Source organism: Podarcis raffonei, chromosome 11 (genome assembly GCF_027172205.1).
Source record: "Podarcis raffonei isolate rPodRaf1 chromosome 11, rPodRaf1.pri, whole genome shotgun sequence".
Taxonomy (NCBI): Eukaryota; Metazoa; Chordata; class Lepidosauria; order Squamata; family Lacertidae; genus Podarcis; species Podarcis raffonei.
Genome location: NC_070612.1, coordinates 29,254,970 through 29,271,212, shown reverse-complemented (window position 1 = coordinate 29,271,212; position 16,243 = coordinate 29,254,970). Strand labels below are relative to the sequence as shown.

The 16,243-nt window shown below is 42.9% G+C and overlaps 1 protein-coding gene across 10 annotated transcripts in view; it reads right to left on the bottom strand.

The window, feature by feature from the left end:
- Nucleotides 1–7,659, bottom strand: part of POC5 (POC5 centriolar protein) — a 34,327-nt gene extending 26,668 nt beyond the window's left edge. For 2 of the 10 annotated variants that reach the window (XM_053407795.1, XM_053407801.1), the window contains exons 1-3: nt 7,205–7,534; nt 5,112–5,212; nt 2,341–2,443 (exon numbers count right to left, since the gene is read on the bottom strand). In XM_053407795.1, the coding sequence (XP_053263770.1) occupies nt 2,341–2,443; nt 5,112–5,195 (187 nt within the window). In that variant the 5' untranslated portion in view covers nt 5,196–5,212; nt 7,205–7,534. The other 8 variants (XM_053407797.1, XM_053407798.1, XM_053407796.1 and 5 more) reach the window with 8 other exon arrangements.
- Between the last annotated feature and the right edge of the window lie 8,584 nt (nt 7,660–16,243).

The following is a 16,243-nucleotide window of genomic DNA, read 5'->3' as shown; positions in this document are numbered from 1 at the left end:
TCCTGCTGCCATATCTTCCTCTTCAGATTTTTCAGGCTTTTCGGTTTCTACTTTTTGTGTCGCAAGCACAGCTGGAACTGATAGTCTACGTCCCTGAGTTAAAGTTGTTTGCAAAAGCTGTGCTTGCTTTTTTACTTTCTCTTTCTCCTTAGCTTCCTTAGCTTTGGCTGCTCTTGTCTTTCCCGTGCCACTCATCAGTCAATGTTCAAGGTCAAATGTTGTAATCCCATGGGAAAGGCAAGCCCAAAATTGAAAACAGTCTATTGAGAGAAGGTAAACAGAGAAACTTTTCCCAGGCCTCTATATTCCCAATGTCCTCTAGGGGGAGTGCCACCAAAATTTTAGTAAGAAGAAGGTAACTTTTCCACGATTAAAGTCTCTTTGTTCCAACTTTAAAAACAATTTTAAAAGCAAATTAGTTCCAGCACGCTAAGAAAAAAGTCCTGCAGAGCACTTTTAAACATGTAACAAAGTTCCAGCAAGGTGCCTACAGTTATATCCACTTCAGCTAGCAGAGCTCAAAATTACACTCTCCAGTTACAAAAGTATCAGGAAGCTTGCAACAGTTCCGCAGTTTAAACAACTTTACCCGGCCACCCGGGAATTTGGGGTTAGAGTCTTCCCTTGCCCCTTGGGGGACCGCTCCAGGTCAAATTTATGCTGTATTTATTCTTTAAAAGAAAAATTCAGATGTGCACGAAAGTCCCAATTTAAAGCTTTAAAGCTTCCCTGTTCACAGCGCTTTCCGCTCTTTAGTCCGTCTGCTTTGATCTTGAAAGCAGTGCCGGAAGACGGACTTCCTCTTTCTCGTCTCCCGTTTTTAGCCGAATTTTCCGAATTAATTTGTAGGATCTTAGGTCCTTACTCACGGGTTTGATGTTTCAGCCCGATGCTTCTTGGAAGAAAGGTCAGCGCTCATCCGTGACAGCCGCGCGGCTTCGCCTCCGCAGAAAGAGCGATGAACCCACAGCACCGCTCCCCCTCCTTCACTCCGGAGCCCCTTACGGGGTTCCTTTTGTGATTTCGGGGTCGCTCCAGGTGCCCGCCGGGTCCCACGGCCACGGACTCACTCTGCCCGTGGTTTGTCTTGATGGGTTGCCGCTGCGCCGTCGCGAACAACCCTTTTCTGCGGTGCCCCTCTTCAGAGCTCGAAGAGGTCCGCCATCACGGTTTCGCGCCGCCTCCGGAAGTCCTGCTATGTCAAGCTTAAAGACGTGAAGGTCCAGAAAACAACAAAGAGAAAAATTGGAAAGAAGCCAGAAAAAGAGGGGGCAGGTCCACACCCTATTTTTCCAGTTTTCCCCCAGATCTTCATATCACTAGTCAAACTGATAGTGAAGCAGAACTGCATGCATTTGAAGATGCAAGAATCATAAGAATTCCTGAAGCCACTATAAATATGAGCAAAACCAAGTCCTAGTAAGAACTGCTGCATCTCTTAAGAGTCTATACAATCTTGCCACTTCAAACTGTCCTAGTTTGTTTTTCTTGCAAAGTAAATAAATAAACTTTTGTAATTTTGAATAAATGCCTGTAAAAATTGGAACTATAGGGATGTCATACTTTCTGAATGCCTTGAAAGATTAAAGGCATTAACATGAATTAAAACTATTGAACATTTTCAAAAGGAAACAATATTAATGCAAATGTTACTTTTCAAAATGCCTCAGGATATATATTGTTAACTAAAAACAATGTCTGAAACAAATCATTAAAAGTCAATCACTCCTGTCTTCCAAGAAAGAAAAATACTACAAGGCGCCAGATTATAAGAACATAATGACTAGATAGGATGAATTAAATGTTCAGTTTGGCCAGAACTAGTCTACTCTGCTTAGCAAACGTATAAAAATATAGCACATACATAAACTGACAAATGAATATGTGCTGTGAAATCTCATTAAAGTAAATCATATTATGAGTTAACAAGTTACCATGAATTAGATATCATGCCAATGGGAAACTCTGAACAATTTTAGAATGCTTCGTTGAAGATCAGGCAAAGCACAAGTATATTTCATGTGGGACAGCACAAAGTCATCCTCATCTGGGTTATGAGGTTTACTTGGTAGCGGAGCATTTGAGCATGAAAAAGAGTTCAGGTTTAATCCTGGGTATACAGTGCAAATAAAATGTCATTGCCAACCTTTGCAATATGCTCACATACCAGTCAAGGTAATCCATTTCAAATTATAAGGCATGGGACAGCCTTCATTCTAATCAGTAGTAACACCCTTTCCTGCATTGGCATTTCAGAGAGTTGGAGATAACTTCCTTTCATAAAAAAAAGCAAATCTCCCCTTATCTCCTGATAAATATCCATTTTCTATCACAAGTTACCTGCAGACTGCTGGCGAACCTCTATGCGATCCGACTGCCGTAATACACTTGGTTCAAACTTTGGGGTAACTACAGCATAACGAAGTAGCTCTTCGTATTCATCCTGTCATAAAAGGACCACAAGACTGATGTCAAAGGCAGTGACTGGGTTGAGTGCAACAGTTTGTGCCAGTTTACTGTATAGGAAGGCTATTTTCACGCATCCTGCTTTTGCTATCTTATATTGTTTGGAAAATTGTCTTAGTATTCATTGTACTTTTATTGTATCTTTCTATGCATTAATATGCTGTTCATCACTTAGGGGGCCATAACGTAATGCAAAGAATTGCAAAATTTGTTGCCAAATCAAAAGTTCAAAATGGAGGAAGTTTCACTTGCTCTCTTTCTATTTCCATCCTTGCTCATTCCTTCTTCCATACAAAGCAAGCTGCTGGTCTCAAGGTTTCCCTGCTTGCCAAATCTCTTAGTTGCTGAATGGAGAAAGACATGGCTTCTGGGGTCTTGCCACCGCTCAGCCCTCCTATTTCCCCCACCCCCCTGCAGTGATAGCTTGTTGGTTTTTCAAACACCATTCCCAGTATTTAAACTGAGTTACTCAAATCACTAACACCTAATGTCTGTTTTATTTATATACTGTATTAACACATATAATGCTCAAGACTACAACAAAACTGACAAAATCATATAAAAAAAACAAACACAGCACCACCAAACACACAAACAAATTCAAAATTAGGCAATACTTTAAGGCATTACAGTGGTACCTCAGGTTAAGTACTTAATTCGTTCCGGAGGTCCGTACTTAACCTGAAACTGTTCTTAACCTGAAGCAACACTTTAGCTAATGGGGCCTCCTGCTGCTGCCGTGCCGCCGGAGCCCGATTTCTGTTCTCATCCTGAAGCAAAGTTCTTAACCTGAAGCACTATTTCTGGGTTAGTGGATTCTGTAACCTGACGCGTATGTAACCTGAAGCGTATGTAACCTGAGGTACCACTGTATATGGTAACAGCCCATTAAACAATTCATCAAAATGTAACTGATGAAAAACCAATCTCAAAACAAATAGGTTCATAATTACCAACTCATAAGAGTATTTCGAAAGTAAAAACGTAGTCCAGAAGTAATTAAAACACATTTCCCACCTAATACAAAAAATACTGTGACCATAAGCACACTTACTAGGGAGCAAGCACCAGAAAAGCAGCACATTTAAAAAGGACAGAATATAGTTGCCAAGAAATTCATATGATGTAAGAAGTACGCAGTGCACTTGTGGGGCCAGCATCTCAACCTCCTCTCTTACCTGGGCCAACATAAGTCCTTTCTTAGCTATCCCCAAAGTGAGGTCTCTGGGATCTGATGACATGGATCAGAATACAGAGCCTCACCTTCATTCAACCACCAAGAGAAGAACCCGCCACCTGCAGTGGCCTCATGGAAAATACCCATGCAATGGACATCACTGCTGGTTTTGCACCCAACAGTGGATGTTGACAATAATATCTAACAGTAGGAGTAATAATTGTAATAATAAGACCATGGGGGAGGGTTGGATTCACAGGGCTTCTGTCTCTTTGGTGGTGGCAACTGGGAAGCAGATGGTAAGATGTGTCTTCTAAATTGTTGCTGCTGAGCTTAGTCCTTGATAGCAAAGCTACTGAGAGAAGGCAACACTATTACGGTAACTACTTCAACCACCTCAGGGCCTATGATCAGCAGGGGAAACCTTGTTGGTGGTGCTGCCTCTGGCTGCTGCCTGGTTGGAATTGGCCTGTGACAGGGCATTCTCAGTGGTGGTTCCTCATTTGTGGAATGTGCTCCCTGGTGAGGTGCACCCACCTCCCTCATCATTGACTTTCAGAAGAAATTTTAGAACATTCCTGTTTATTACCAACATTTGGTGGCTACAAGATACTGGCCTGGGCAACCTTGAAATTAGGAATTGTGAGATACAATAGCTTTTAAATGTTTTTAGATGTCCTAAATATTTTTAAATGTTTCTTATTTATTTATTTTTAAATTGTATTCTTCAGTCATTTTGATGTTTGCCACCCTGGGTTCTTTTGGGAAGAAGGGTGGGACAGAAATTTAATAATATTACTTACGACACAGCTTCTACAATATTGCCACTCAGAAGCCACTTCAGCAAGCATCCTGAAACAGACAACCTTTTCACCCAAGTACTCACACTCAGAGTCAACAAGGTGGCTCTCCCTCTCTGAAGGGCTGACATCCAAACGCCCATTCATGACTGAGAAAGTGCACCTTCTTGATGGGCTAAGGATCTGGTTTCCTCAGGAGAGCTACAGTCAGGGAGCAGCCAGCATTCAAATTATGCTAGCTTGGGCCTGTGCATAGCCATCAGGAGGATTAGACCCACTGATCTGAAGTCCAAATGTGCAAACAGTACTGGTTCCTAAGAGCATGCTTTGAACAAACATGTGCAGAGTGCCACTCAGAGCCACGGCTGCCGGTCCACCTTCCAGCCTTACCTCAGCCTAGTGTGGCAGAGTTGTGCCCACCCTTAGATAAAAATACATAGAAGACTAGAAATTTGAGCATCTACTTGTGGCAGTTATAAAAGGTCGAGATGCTGCATTTATTTACGGAGATGTACATTGTACTACACTTATTCTTCTCCACAGACATTTTGTACTGTTTCATTCTGCTAGATTTACAGGTGAATAGGATCTAAATGAAAGTTAACAGTTCTTAAGACATGCACTTTTAAAAAACACTGCACAATTTCCAAAACCTATTTCTAGCCCACCTGAAGTTCTGAAGAAACAGAACTCCCTCGATCAGAGTCTTTTGGCAAAACTGGACTTGTGCTGTTCTCTTCAGATGATGACATCCCACACTAAGGTATACCTATTAAAAAAAATATCCAGAGGGTGAACTTCATTTTTTTATCCAAATCCCATTTCTTCATACGTATTGGCCAAATGTTCTTCTAAATCATTAATGGGCTCCAAATTTGAGGCAGGTAATCTTACGGGGTCACAAACTTTTCCATAACCAGTTCTAGTTCAATATTTGTGGTTCATTTAGGCTAGGAAGCAGAGTACTTCCTTACTTGCCATTCTCTTCCCAAAAAGTGTAATAAGGCTGGCTTTCTAAGAAGAATCTGCACCCTCCTGTTTACACTAACTAGAATACCGTATTGAATAAAATCATAAGGGACCAACACTTAAATTTTGTTGCTTTCCCTGCTTTTGGGGAGTGATATTGCTGTTTTGTTATTATTGATTTACTGTTAATAGGCTTTGATATTGTTTTTAATTATTCGTCTGGTAATGACTTGGAGTTTTGTTCAAAAGAAAAGTGGGATTATTCAATAAAATATAAATAAGAACCAGAAATCAAAAACTAATAATACTGATTAGAACACTGAGTAAAACAAAAAGAGGTAAAAATCTAAAACATGGCCTGACACCTTGTTTCTATACCATTCTTTTTCTTTTCTTTTTTGCAATGCAATGCAATGTACAAGTTAAGACCACCATAAAACATTCTAACACATATTCACAGGTTAACTAGAAGCAAGTTAGCTTGTACTGCAAAATAACCTAATTTGGTCTATATAATCACCTTCTTTATACCATACACTAAGCTTCCACCCCCCAAATATGGAGCCTGCTAGAAACTCTTTCAAGTTATAAGACAGATCCAGCCTATGTGGCAAGAACCTGTTTTGAATAACTGTAAAGAGTCTTCTAAGGTCACATAAGCAGAATCTGCAGGTCTTGATTAAGACAAATGGAGTAGTTCACTGCTTTTGGGGAAGCATTACTCAAGTAAAGGTACCAACAGCATGCAGAAATACTCCTTCAGCTCCTATTTCAATCAAGCTTTTATCTTAATCAGCTCTAAAGTGTTGCTTAAGGCTAATGCACAACAGATGCAGACACAGGAGGTTAAGGCGGCCATATTTCAATTTTATTCAGCTGTCCTGAAAATGTGCAAAGTAGCCAATTTATAGCACTTTAAAGAGTGTTTAAAGCATATCATGCACAGTAACAAGAAGGCTGCAAGGAAGCTCATCTCCAAATTTTAAATAAGGACGCAAGAGAGGGAGACAGCAACTTTTCTATAGTCACTAATTCAGCTCATATGGCTTAGGTTGGGAGTAAGAAACGGCTGAGGGAAAAGTAGGTAACCAGGTTGCTTAGGCAACCCAACAGACTTAAAACACACACATGTACCTTCAAGCATGGGTCTGCTCAAGTTCACGGAATGTGAATTAAAGTGCTGTGAAAAAACATACGTTGTGCGCATTAACAACAGTAGTGTAAAAGGCATGTTAGCAAGCATTTTGTAGCAGTAAGGCTACTACTGGACTGACAATCACACCCATATGGTTTTTTTTCTTTTTGTTGTATTGGTCTTCAGTCAGCGGCGACATTATTTTTGATTACTTATTTATTTCTCACTACATTTACACCTCGCCATTCCCCCCCAAAGAGCTCCAAGCAGCTTGCATGGTTCTTCCCATCCTCATTTCATCCTCTTAACAATCCTGTGAGGCAAGTTAGGCTGAGAGAGTGAGTGACTGGACCAGGCATAGGCAAACTCGACCCTCCAGATGTTTTCGGACTACAACTCCCATGATCCCTAGCTAACAGGACCAGTGGTCAGGGATGATGGGAACTGAAGTCCAAAAACATCTGGAGGGCTGAGTTTACCTATGCCTGGACTGGACCAAGGCCACCCATCGAGTCGGGATTATGAAGCCTGCTCTCCTGTACAGCCCAGCCCTCTAACCACACCATCTCCTTTAACTCCTGCTTTCCTCTAGGCAACCCAAAAGAGAGCGTCGCAAGGTACACTGGTACAGGAAAGCCGCAGTTCTTACAGACCTACCTGGGAGTAAAGTCCCACTGTACTCAATGGGGCTTACTTCTGAGTAGGCACAAACAAGTGCATGCACTGTGAGTCGGAAAGGGGCCAACAGGCCTTAGAAGGCGCCAGGTAGAAGCGTGCAATTAGAAGGAAGTGCTGCGAAGGGTGCATTGCACGGAGAGAAGGGAAGAGACGCTTTCGCCCCTCTAGGCAACGGGCAGATGCAGAATTTAGAATGGCGCTTATTGCGCGTCAGGACGCGAGGAAAGTGACGCGCCTCCGCGACCCGGTGCTTCTCCAGCCTGCCCCTGGCTCGAGGTCCCCGCAGCCCCTTCCCCCGAAAGCCGCCTCCCTCACCTGAGCAGCCTCCTCCGCTCCTCACCTCCCCAGCAAGAGAAGCCTGACAGTTTCAAACTGCCAGCCCGGAAAGAAAGGGCGCCTGTGATTGGTCCCCGTCCTCTTGTTAAAGACCCGCTGACAGGGCAGTGTCGCGCAGCCCGCTTGATGGCCAATCGGCACTCCGGACACGCATTCGGAGGCGGGGCTTTGCCGGTGGCGAAGGCCAATTAAAACCCCAGAAGCAAGGGCAGTTCGGCTAGGGATTTTTTTTAAGGGCTTCCAGAGCGTGGGTTCTGATGTAACAGAACGGGCCGTCTCCCGCGTGCTGATTGGTTCGTTGATGGGAGCCCGGGCCCGAGAGGCGGGTAGCGAGGAGGCAGTTGAGGATTTAGGCCACGTGACAAGGGCGGGAGAAGGCGGGGCGCGTCTGAGGGACGAAGCTTGGGCGGAGCGAAGCTGGAGGGTTTGTTGTGGTTACTCAGAAGCAGCGCGCGAGCTCCCTTTAAGCGCAGTGGGGATTGCACCGAAATGAGGGTGCACAGGATTGCAGTCTAAATGATAAGAGGGACTTGGAGGTGCTTGAGTTGATCAAGATTCCGCCTGGTCTAGGGGAATGCAGAAAGATCTTCTGGAAGATCCCTTGATGATTTGCATTAGTTCTTAAGGGTTTCTCGTTCCCAGCTGCTTAACAGCAGCAGCAACGAAAATACTTTCCCTGACAAAATTAGGCTGAAGAAAGCCAAGCTGTGGGACTGAAAACAAATTCCTAGGCAGACGGGAAGACACCTGCATTCTCCTGCTTTGCGTAATGACCAAGAGTCGCTCCTGTACTGCGGAGGTTTAGCAGATTATTTCACTAAAATTTAAGCTACGTTTGCCTTTCCTCACAAATAATGGAGTTTCCTAGAGTAAAGGCACTGGGGAATACTTAAAATGCCAGCGAGGCTAAAGTCCTTGCTAAGGGTTAGTTGTAGGGAGTGCAGTTGAGAGATTCCCATAGGTATCTGGTGGTTGGTCACTATCAGAGCAGGATGCTGGTCTAGATGGGCCACTGGTCTGATCCATCAGTCTCTTGCGTGCTTACGGTGTACAAATCAGCACATTTTGAGGATGCATGGACAGTTCCAGGGGAGAGTAGAGGAAGGTGAATTCCCATTCTGTGACATTAGCCCAGTGGAAAGCCCATGTGAATAATTTAAACCTCCAAAATGTAAAGCCGCTAAGATTTGCTTTAAACAAACCTTAAAAGCATTTATGACAAATTAGGACATTGTTCTTCAACCTTCAGTCCCCATATGCACAGCATCTGAGGACTTGAGAACAACACTGCATTTGACAGTAAGAGTATCAGTTTCAATACTAATTTCCAAAGAACAGTTCCAACTTAAATTACTCAGCACATTTACAAAAATAAAGATGCTAATGTTTAATCTTAAAGGGATTTTAAATTTTTTTTACAATAATAGCATACTTGGTTATAAAAAAAAGGTAAACGACCCAGGGATGGTTAAGTCCAGTCAAAGGTGACTACAGTGCAGCACTCATCTTGCTTCAGGCTGAGGGAGCCGGCGTTTGTCCACAGACAGCTTTCCAGGCCATGTGGCCAGCATGACTAAACCACTTCTGGCACAACCAAACACCAGGACGGAAGCCAGAGCTCATGGAAACGCCATTTACCTTCCTGCCGCAGTGGTACCTATTTATTTACTTGCACTGGTATGCTTTCAAACTGCTAGGTTGGCGGAAGCTAAGGCAGAGTAATGGGAGTTCACCCTGTCACGTGGATTCGAACTGCCGACCTTCCAGTCAGCAAGCCCAAGAGGCTCAGTGGTTTAGACCACAGAGCCACCCACATCCCTGTACATATTAACAGCCAGCTCATTATCCACATATGGCTTTTTGTGCAGCCAAAACTGCATAATTTTTACACACAAGAGGGGAGGTGTCAACAGGCCTGGGGAAACTACAACACTAAATTAAATAATAAGTGAAGCACATATGCAAAATCAGTCCAATAAGGAGGTTTGAGCTGGCTGTCCAGAACACTGTTGCACTCCACACTGCAGTATCTTCTTGCAGGTCCTACTTAGTTAGAAAGAAGACTTCCCTGCCTCCCCACCCCCTTGTTTAACCTTCTCAATAAAATATCATTGTGGAATATCTCTGATCAGCTGACAAATGACTAATACTGTACTGAGATAAAAGCAATGCTGTCAAAATGTAGGAGATCAGGTAATCAGCTAAGCCTCCTCTGAAATGAGTTCAAAAGATCAGCATTTCTAGACATCTCTTAATAGCAATGTGCACACCAATAACGTATTTGTGATGACATAGTTTGCCTCCAGCACTATGAATTTCCACTGCATCCAGAGGTAAAGAACAATAAAGTGCACATTATCAGGCATCTCTCATGCTAGAACTGGGGGTTCTGCTGAAATCTATTATTCTAAATTGTGAGGAATGAAGCCTTTTATTTTCCCATTCTTGCTTGCAGCAGTCTATGATGTACCATTTTAAAGACAGCCTACGGACAATTCCACAATGCAACTTACAGAACTACTATGAAGCTTATCCTTATAAATAACTATGAAGCGCGCAGAACTGAGTCTCCACTAGAAAGTGCACTTATGAGACAGTGGAGCTGCCAGATGGAAATCTCTCCACATCTTGCTCCAAAGAGATGGATGTTGACAGATGATGACTGGCTTCAGGTTTCATGGGTCCCCTGGCAAAGTGCTCTCTGATTGGACTCTTCCTATGATAGTAGCCCCTCCCATTTGGATTTCACAAATGAGTAAGTGGGGGCACCATATAGGTGGGGGCATGGGGCCGAGAACCCCCAAATTTTCAAGCAGGGGGCCGGGCCCCCTCAATATTCTGCAGCTGCAGTGAGCCTTTCCATGGCTGTGGTGGGCCCCAGCAAGCCCCCTCCCATCGTGCGACATCACACATGCACACTGCCCCCCCCCCGTTGGGCAGAACCCAACGCATGTGTGAGTAAGTATGGCTATTTTAGTTTATGTAGGCAGTGAAGCTACTGGGATACGGCCCTCACACTAAAAATCTCTTTTCATCACTTCTCTGATAAAAATAGGGACGTCCTACCATACCCTCCAATATTTCTCAGATGAAAATAGGCACATCCTAAGGAAAAGCGATACATCCCGGGATCAAATCAGAAACTGGGGTGACTTCTGTAAATCCAGGACTGTCCCTGGAAAATAGGGATACTTGGAGGGTCTGCAAAAGGAGCACAGAGAGTTCTGTATATATAGGAGAATTTTAAAAAGCAAGTGGCCCTTACTGACCTGGTGTAAAAAGATCTTGTCAACCGGAGGAGCCCTGGCTGCCTAGATAAAACACTATAGCCCCCCCACACCTTTACTTGGGAGTAAGGCCCACTGAACTCAGTGCAGCTTTCGTCTGAGAAGACAGTTATTTACTAGATGCAAGTCAGCAGCACCAGATGCCCCTGCTCGGCCAGGCACTTGGGAGCCTCAGCAATTGCTCTCTCCACCTTGAAACAAACTAGGACTGCAAACACTGCAAATTTTGGACAAGATGGACTGTTTCAAGAAGTGGCAGAGAGATATTTCTAGATTTGTCTGGCAGGGCAAGAAGCCTCGAATAAAATTTAAGATATTAACCGATGCTAAAGAAAGAGGTGGATTTGCCCTGCCAGACCTTAAACTTTACTATGAATCAGCTGCCTTGTGCTGGCTGAGAGAATGGCTGCTTCTTGAAAACACTGATGTGTTGGATTTAGAAGGTTTCAACAATGTATTTGGTTGGCATGCATATTTGTGGTATGATAAGGTAAAAGCACATAAAGCGTTTAAAAATCATATTGTTAGAAAAGCACTGTTTAATGTTTGGATAAGATATAAGGATTTGTTAGAAAATAAAACCCCAAGATGGTTGTCTCCAATGGAAGCGAAGGCTCAGAAAAAACTCAATATGGAGGCCAAATGGCCGAAATATTGGGAAATTTTAGAACAAGATGGAGATAGAATAAAACTACAGAGCTTTGAGAAATTGAAAAACAGAGTGTGAGATTGGCTTCATTATTATCAAATAATGGAGGCATATAACTCGGACAAAAAAGTTGGTTTCCAGGTGGAAAAATCAAAATTGGAATGAGAATTGTTAGATCCCAAAGTTAAGAACTTGTCAAGAATGTATAACTTGCTGTTGAAATGGAACACTCAGGATGAAATGGTAAAATCTGCTATGATTAAATGGGCACAAGATGTTGGACATAATATTATGATGGCTGGCTGGGAACTGTTATGGACCACAGGTATGAAATTTACGGCATGTAATGCTCTAAGAGAGAATTTAATGAAAATGATTTACAGGTGGTACATGACACCAGTCAAGCTTGCAAAAATTTATAATTTACCTGACAATAAATGTTGGAAATGTAATGAGATTGAAGGTACATTCTTTCACCTTTGGTGGACATGCCCAAGGATTAAGGCATTCTGGGAGATGATTTATAATGAAATGAAAAAGGTATTTAAATATACCTTCCTGAAGAAACCAGAGGCCTTTCTCCTGGGCATGGTCGGCCAATTGGTGCCAAAGAAGGACAGAACTTTTTTTATGTATGCAACAACAGCAGCAAGAATACTTATTGCGAAGTATTGGAAGACACAGGATTTACCCACCCGGGAAGAATGGCAGATGAAGTTGATGTACTATATGGAACTGGCGGAAATGACTGGCAGAATCCGAGACCAGGGAGAAGAGTCGGTGGAAGAAGACTGGAAAAAAATTTAAAGATTACTTACGGAAATACTGTAAAATTAATGAATGCTAGAAAAATGTTGGAATGAAGTTATATGGCTTTAGCAGAAAGGTTATAAGGAATTAAGTATAAATGGAATTTTAATGTATTAAAGGGAAAAAATAAGTTTAAAATAAGTTAAGATAAAATACAGGACAGAAAACTGAGGAAGATGGAAAGGATTTGCTGAAACAGTTAATTGAAGTGGAATACAAAAAGGGAGGTGTGAGGAAGTCGTGAAAAAAGTGAATGAAAGATAAGATACTGAAATTATGGATGTGTTTTAAATTGTGTTTGTTGTATTTTGTTAATTTAATGTTTTTAATGTCAGTATTATGTAGTGTTTTTGTTTTTGTATTGTTGAATTATTTTTCTTTCTTTTATACTCTTTAAACTGTTAATAAATATTATTTTAAAAAAGAAAAGAAACAAACTAGGACTGCTCAAAGAAAATGCACGTGCCCAAAATAAGCGCTGGGCTGCCCCCTTACCTGCTTGTCATTGCCCAAGCAGATAGCCAGCCAATCATGATTTTGTTAAAAAGATTTTTCCCCCTCTCACTTCCCTCTGTGGCCCCCTAGCATCATGTTGTGCCCCCCCCATTTACGTAATTTTCACTTGTGCCCCCCTTGGAGTATCCCGGTTGGGAAACACTGATCACTGCCTGAGCTGGACATACACCACTGTGTTACTTTTCTTTCTCTAAAGAAATTTCCATCACTTCTACAGCAGGTGGCAACGCATAATACTGTTCAGGCACCACTGAACTGACAGATGATCACTTGTGAAGACTGGAGGAGTGACTGGAATACATATGACATTGTGAGGGGAAACAGCTATAAACTGGATTTTACTAGGAGGTAATAAAGATTCCTTAGTAGTGTCAAACAGACTTTGTTCTTATAAGGGATGTGAATCAGTGTAAAGATCCAGAACATGATAAAGAGCAAGCAGGGGAAAGCTAAATGGATGGCTGTAAAAAGCTTCTCAGTCTATAATGCCATGAATACTACACACAATAAAAACAGAACAAAACCACAAGCTCTCTTTGTTTGGAAGGCTGTGGCCAAATTGCTACATTGCAGTAGCTGCAGCACAAAATATAAAATGCAGAGGAGATCCCCAAATGCTAAATGAATCAGGCCTTTGGTTTCCAGGTTGCTCCTAGGGAGGCAGTGGGGGAATACACAACTTTGAATTCTCCCATTTGCCTAACTATCCCACTTGCTTCCTGTCCTTTTCCACACAGCTAGGTGAAAAAGAGGATTGGATACCCACACATTTAACAGTTGTGTCATGCAAGCTGTGCCTGCTGAAGGTTCCGCTTCTGCAGAACTAAAAGATGCAGCAGTCCTGTCCACTTTTGGATCTGGCCAGCAGGTGGGGGAGGAGAACAGCTTTCCAAGAGAATCGGGAGGAACATGGCAAAACAAACCACCCTCTCTCACCTTATCATCAGGCTAACTCTAGCTTAGACGGGGCAGATCTACTATAAAAGTAGTGAAGCTTAATCTTCAGGGCCCCTAATCCCAGAGGGGCCTCAGAAGCGACTTTATTCCACATTGCATCCCTGCCTCTTGATGTCAGGCTGACAGCCTTCCTATACTCTTTTTGGCATCCACTTAAGTCACACTTAAGGGACGTGGGTACGCTGTGGGTTAAACCACAGGGCCTAGGGCTTACTGATCAGAAGGTTGGAAGTTCGAATCCCCGCGACGGGGTGAGCTCCTGTTGCTCGGTCCCTGCTCCTGCCAACCTAGCAGTTCGCAAGCATGTCAAAGTGCAAGTAGATAAATAGGTACTGCTCCGGCGGGAAGGTAAACGGCGTTTCCGTGTGCCGCTCTGGTTCGCCAGAAGAGGCTTAGTCATGCTGGCCACATGACCCGGAAGCTGTACGTCGGCTCCCTCGGCCAGGAAAGCAAGATGAACACACAACCCCAGAGTCGTCCATGACTGGACCTAACGGTCAGGGGTCCCTTTACCTTTACCTTAAGTCACACTTATTTAGGAAAGCCTACGCAGACACACAGATGTTGATGCATTTTAGTTTCTTTTACTGTTAATTTTAATTATCTTTATTTTTTAAAAAAATAATTTCAAACTGTTCTCAATTGATATATGTTAATATTTTTTGTAGGCCACTTTAGAGTTTCAAGTGGTATGAATTTTGTTAAATAAAATAAAATAAACAGTAGACAACATTTCTTTTTCTATCAACATGTGCAATATGGCTTTGTACTGATGTAGATTAACCTATTTTGATTCTAGGCTCCTTTTTAAAAAAAAGAACAAATACTAACTAGATAAAGCAGATGCAGTGGAGGACAGAGGTGCCTGGCGTTCTCTGGTCCATGGGGTCACGAAGAGTCGGACACGACTAAACAACAAATTGCACACGATCAAAGTTCTACCTCTTATAGCAGTTCTGTAACTCCTCCTGCAACAGTGGCTCACTGTGCCAATGCTTTGATAAAGATAAGTAGCTAATGTTCCTTGCAGAGAAACTAATTGATATTAAAAGTTCCGATTTGTGGACTGATTATTTTAGCTAATGTAGTTGTAAAGCACTTGTAAGGTCTTGTCAGCAGGAGATCTAACAGAGTTCTGGTGCAATTTTATTAGGAACACCAGAAGCTGCTTCATACTGAGTCAGGCCACTGGTCCATGTAACCCAGTGTTGTCTGCACTGACTGGCAGCAGCCCTCCAGGGAGCCCAGATGTTGTTGGACTACAACTTCTGCCATCTGCAGTGATTGGCTAAGCTGCTTTGGGATTATGGAAGTTTTTGGTCCTTTCAACATCCACAGATCAAGTAATAAACCCAATAAAATTTCTGGATCAAGCTTGCTTGCTTGTCTGAGTCACTAGGGGACATAGGTGCCAACTGTTTTTATTTTATATTCTTTATTGAAAAATAAAAAGTACATAATTACAAGTGCACAGAGTAAGATAAGACAGAAAAAGAAGAAAACAAAAGAAATAGTAGAAAACAAAGCAGAACCAAGAAAGAAATTGTATACATCACAAAAGAAAAAAAATGTTATTGTAGGTCTGGTTAACTACAATAATGACATAGGCGCCAACTTAGACAAAATATTGGGCCCCCCCACCCACACTTCTCCCCCCACTCCCTGCACCTTCCTCTGCCACACACAACTGGACACAGCCCTCCCTTCCCCCCCACCTGCTCACCTCTCACCCCCCACCGCCCACAAAATGATTTTCACTAATATTTGTGGATCTAGAGGGAGCTGCCCCCCTGGCTATGGCCATGTGCTTGCCTACCTCCTGCCCCATCCTACCATTCACGTCTCCTATCTGCCTGCCTCTCCCCAGATATGGTGCTGAAAGCCAGGAGGCAAGCCAGGAAAAGCGGTGTGTGTGTGTGTGCGCCTGACTTTTGGGAAGGTGGCTGCCCTAGGGAGGGAGGGAGGCACCAACTTGCAAAAAATATTTTTAGGGGGACGAAGGGGCCAGGGCCCCATAGAGTTGGCATCTATGCTAGGGGACCTTCTGTTGTTGATCACAGTGCTTCATGGGAGTTGAGTTTAAAAACACTGGGATTAGCGTATACTTGCAATGGCACTGTTAATTTTTTCTTAGGGTGGGTGCTTCTTTGACGCCGATTGTGACATGTGAAGGCAAAGACCCTTTTTGTCCCCTCTCAACTTCCCCCTGCTCATTCAGAATCCATGCCTTAAAGGCTGCCCAAAGAACTTGATTTCATTTATATAATTAATATTTGGTTTCAGTTGCGCAGACAATTGCATACCCACAGATTAGGAGTGATTTGGGACTTGCTGTTGTTAATCAGCAGCTTTTATTTTTCCTGGGCACCACCGTGGGTATACACACAAATTCTATTACGGACGCACAGTGAACAGTGCAATTGGTGGTTGGGCAACGCTGATTAGGCAGTGCGGTATTCTGGC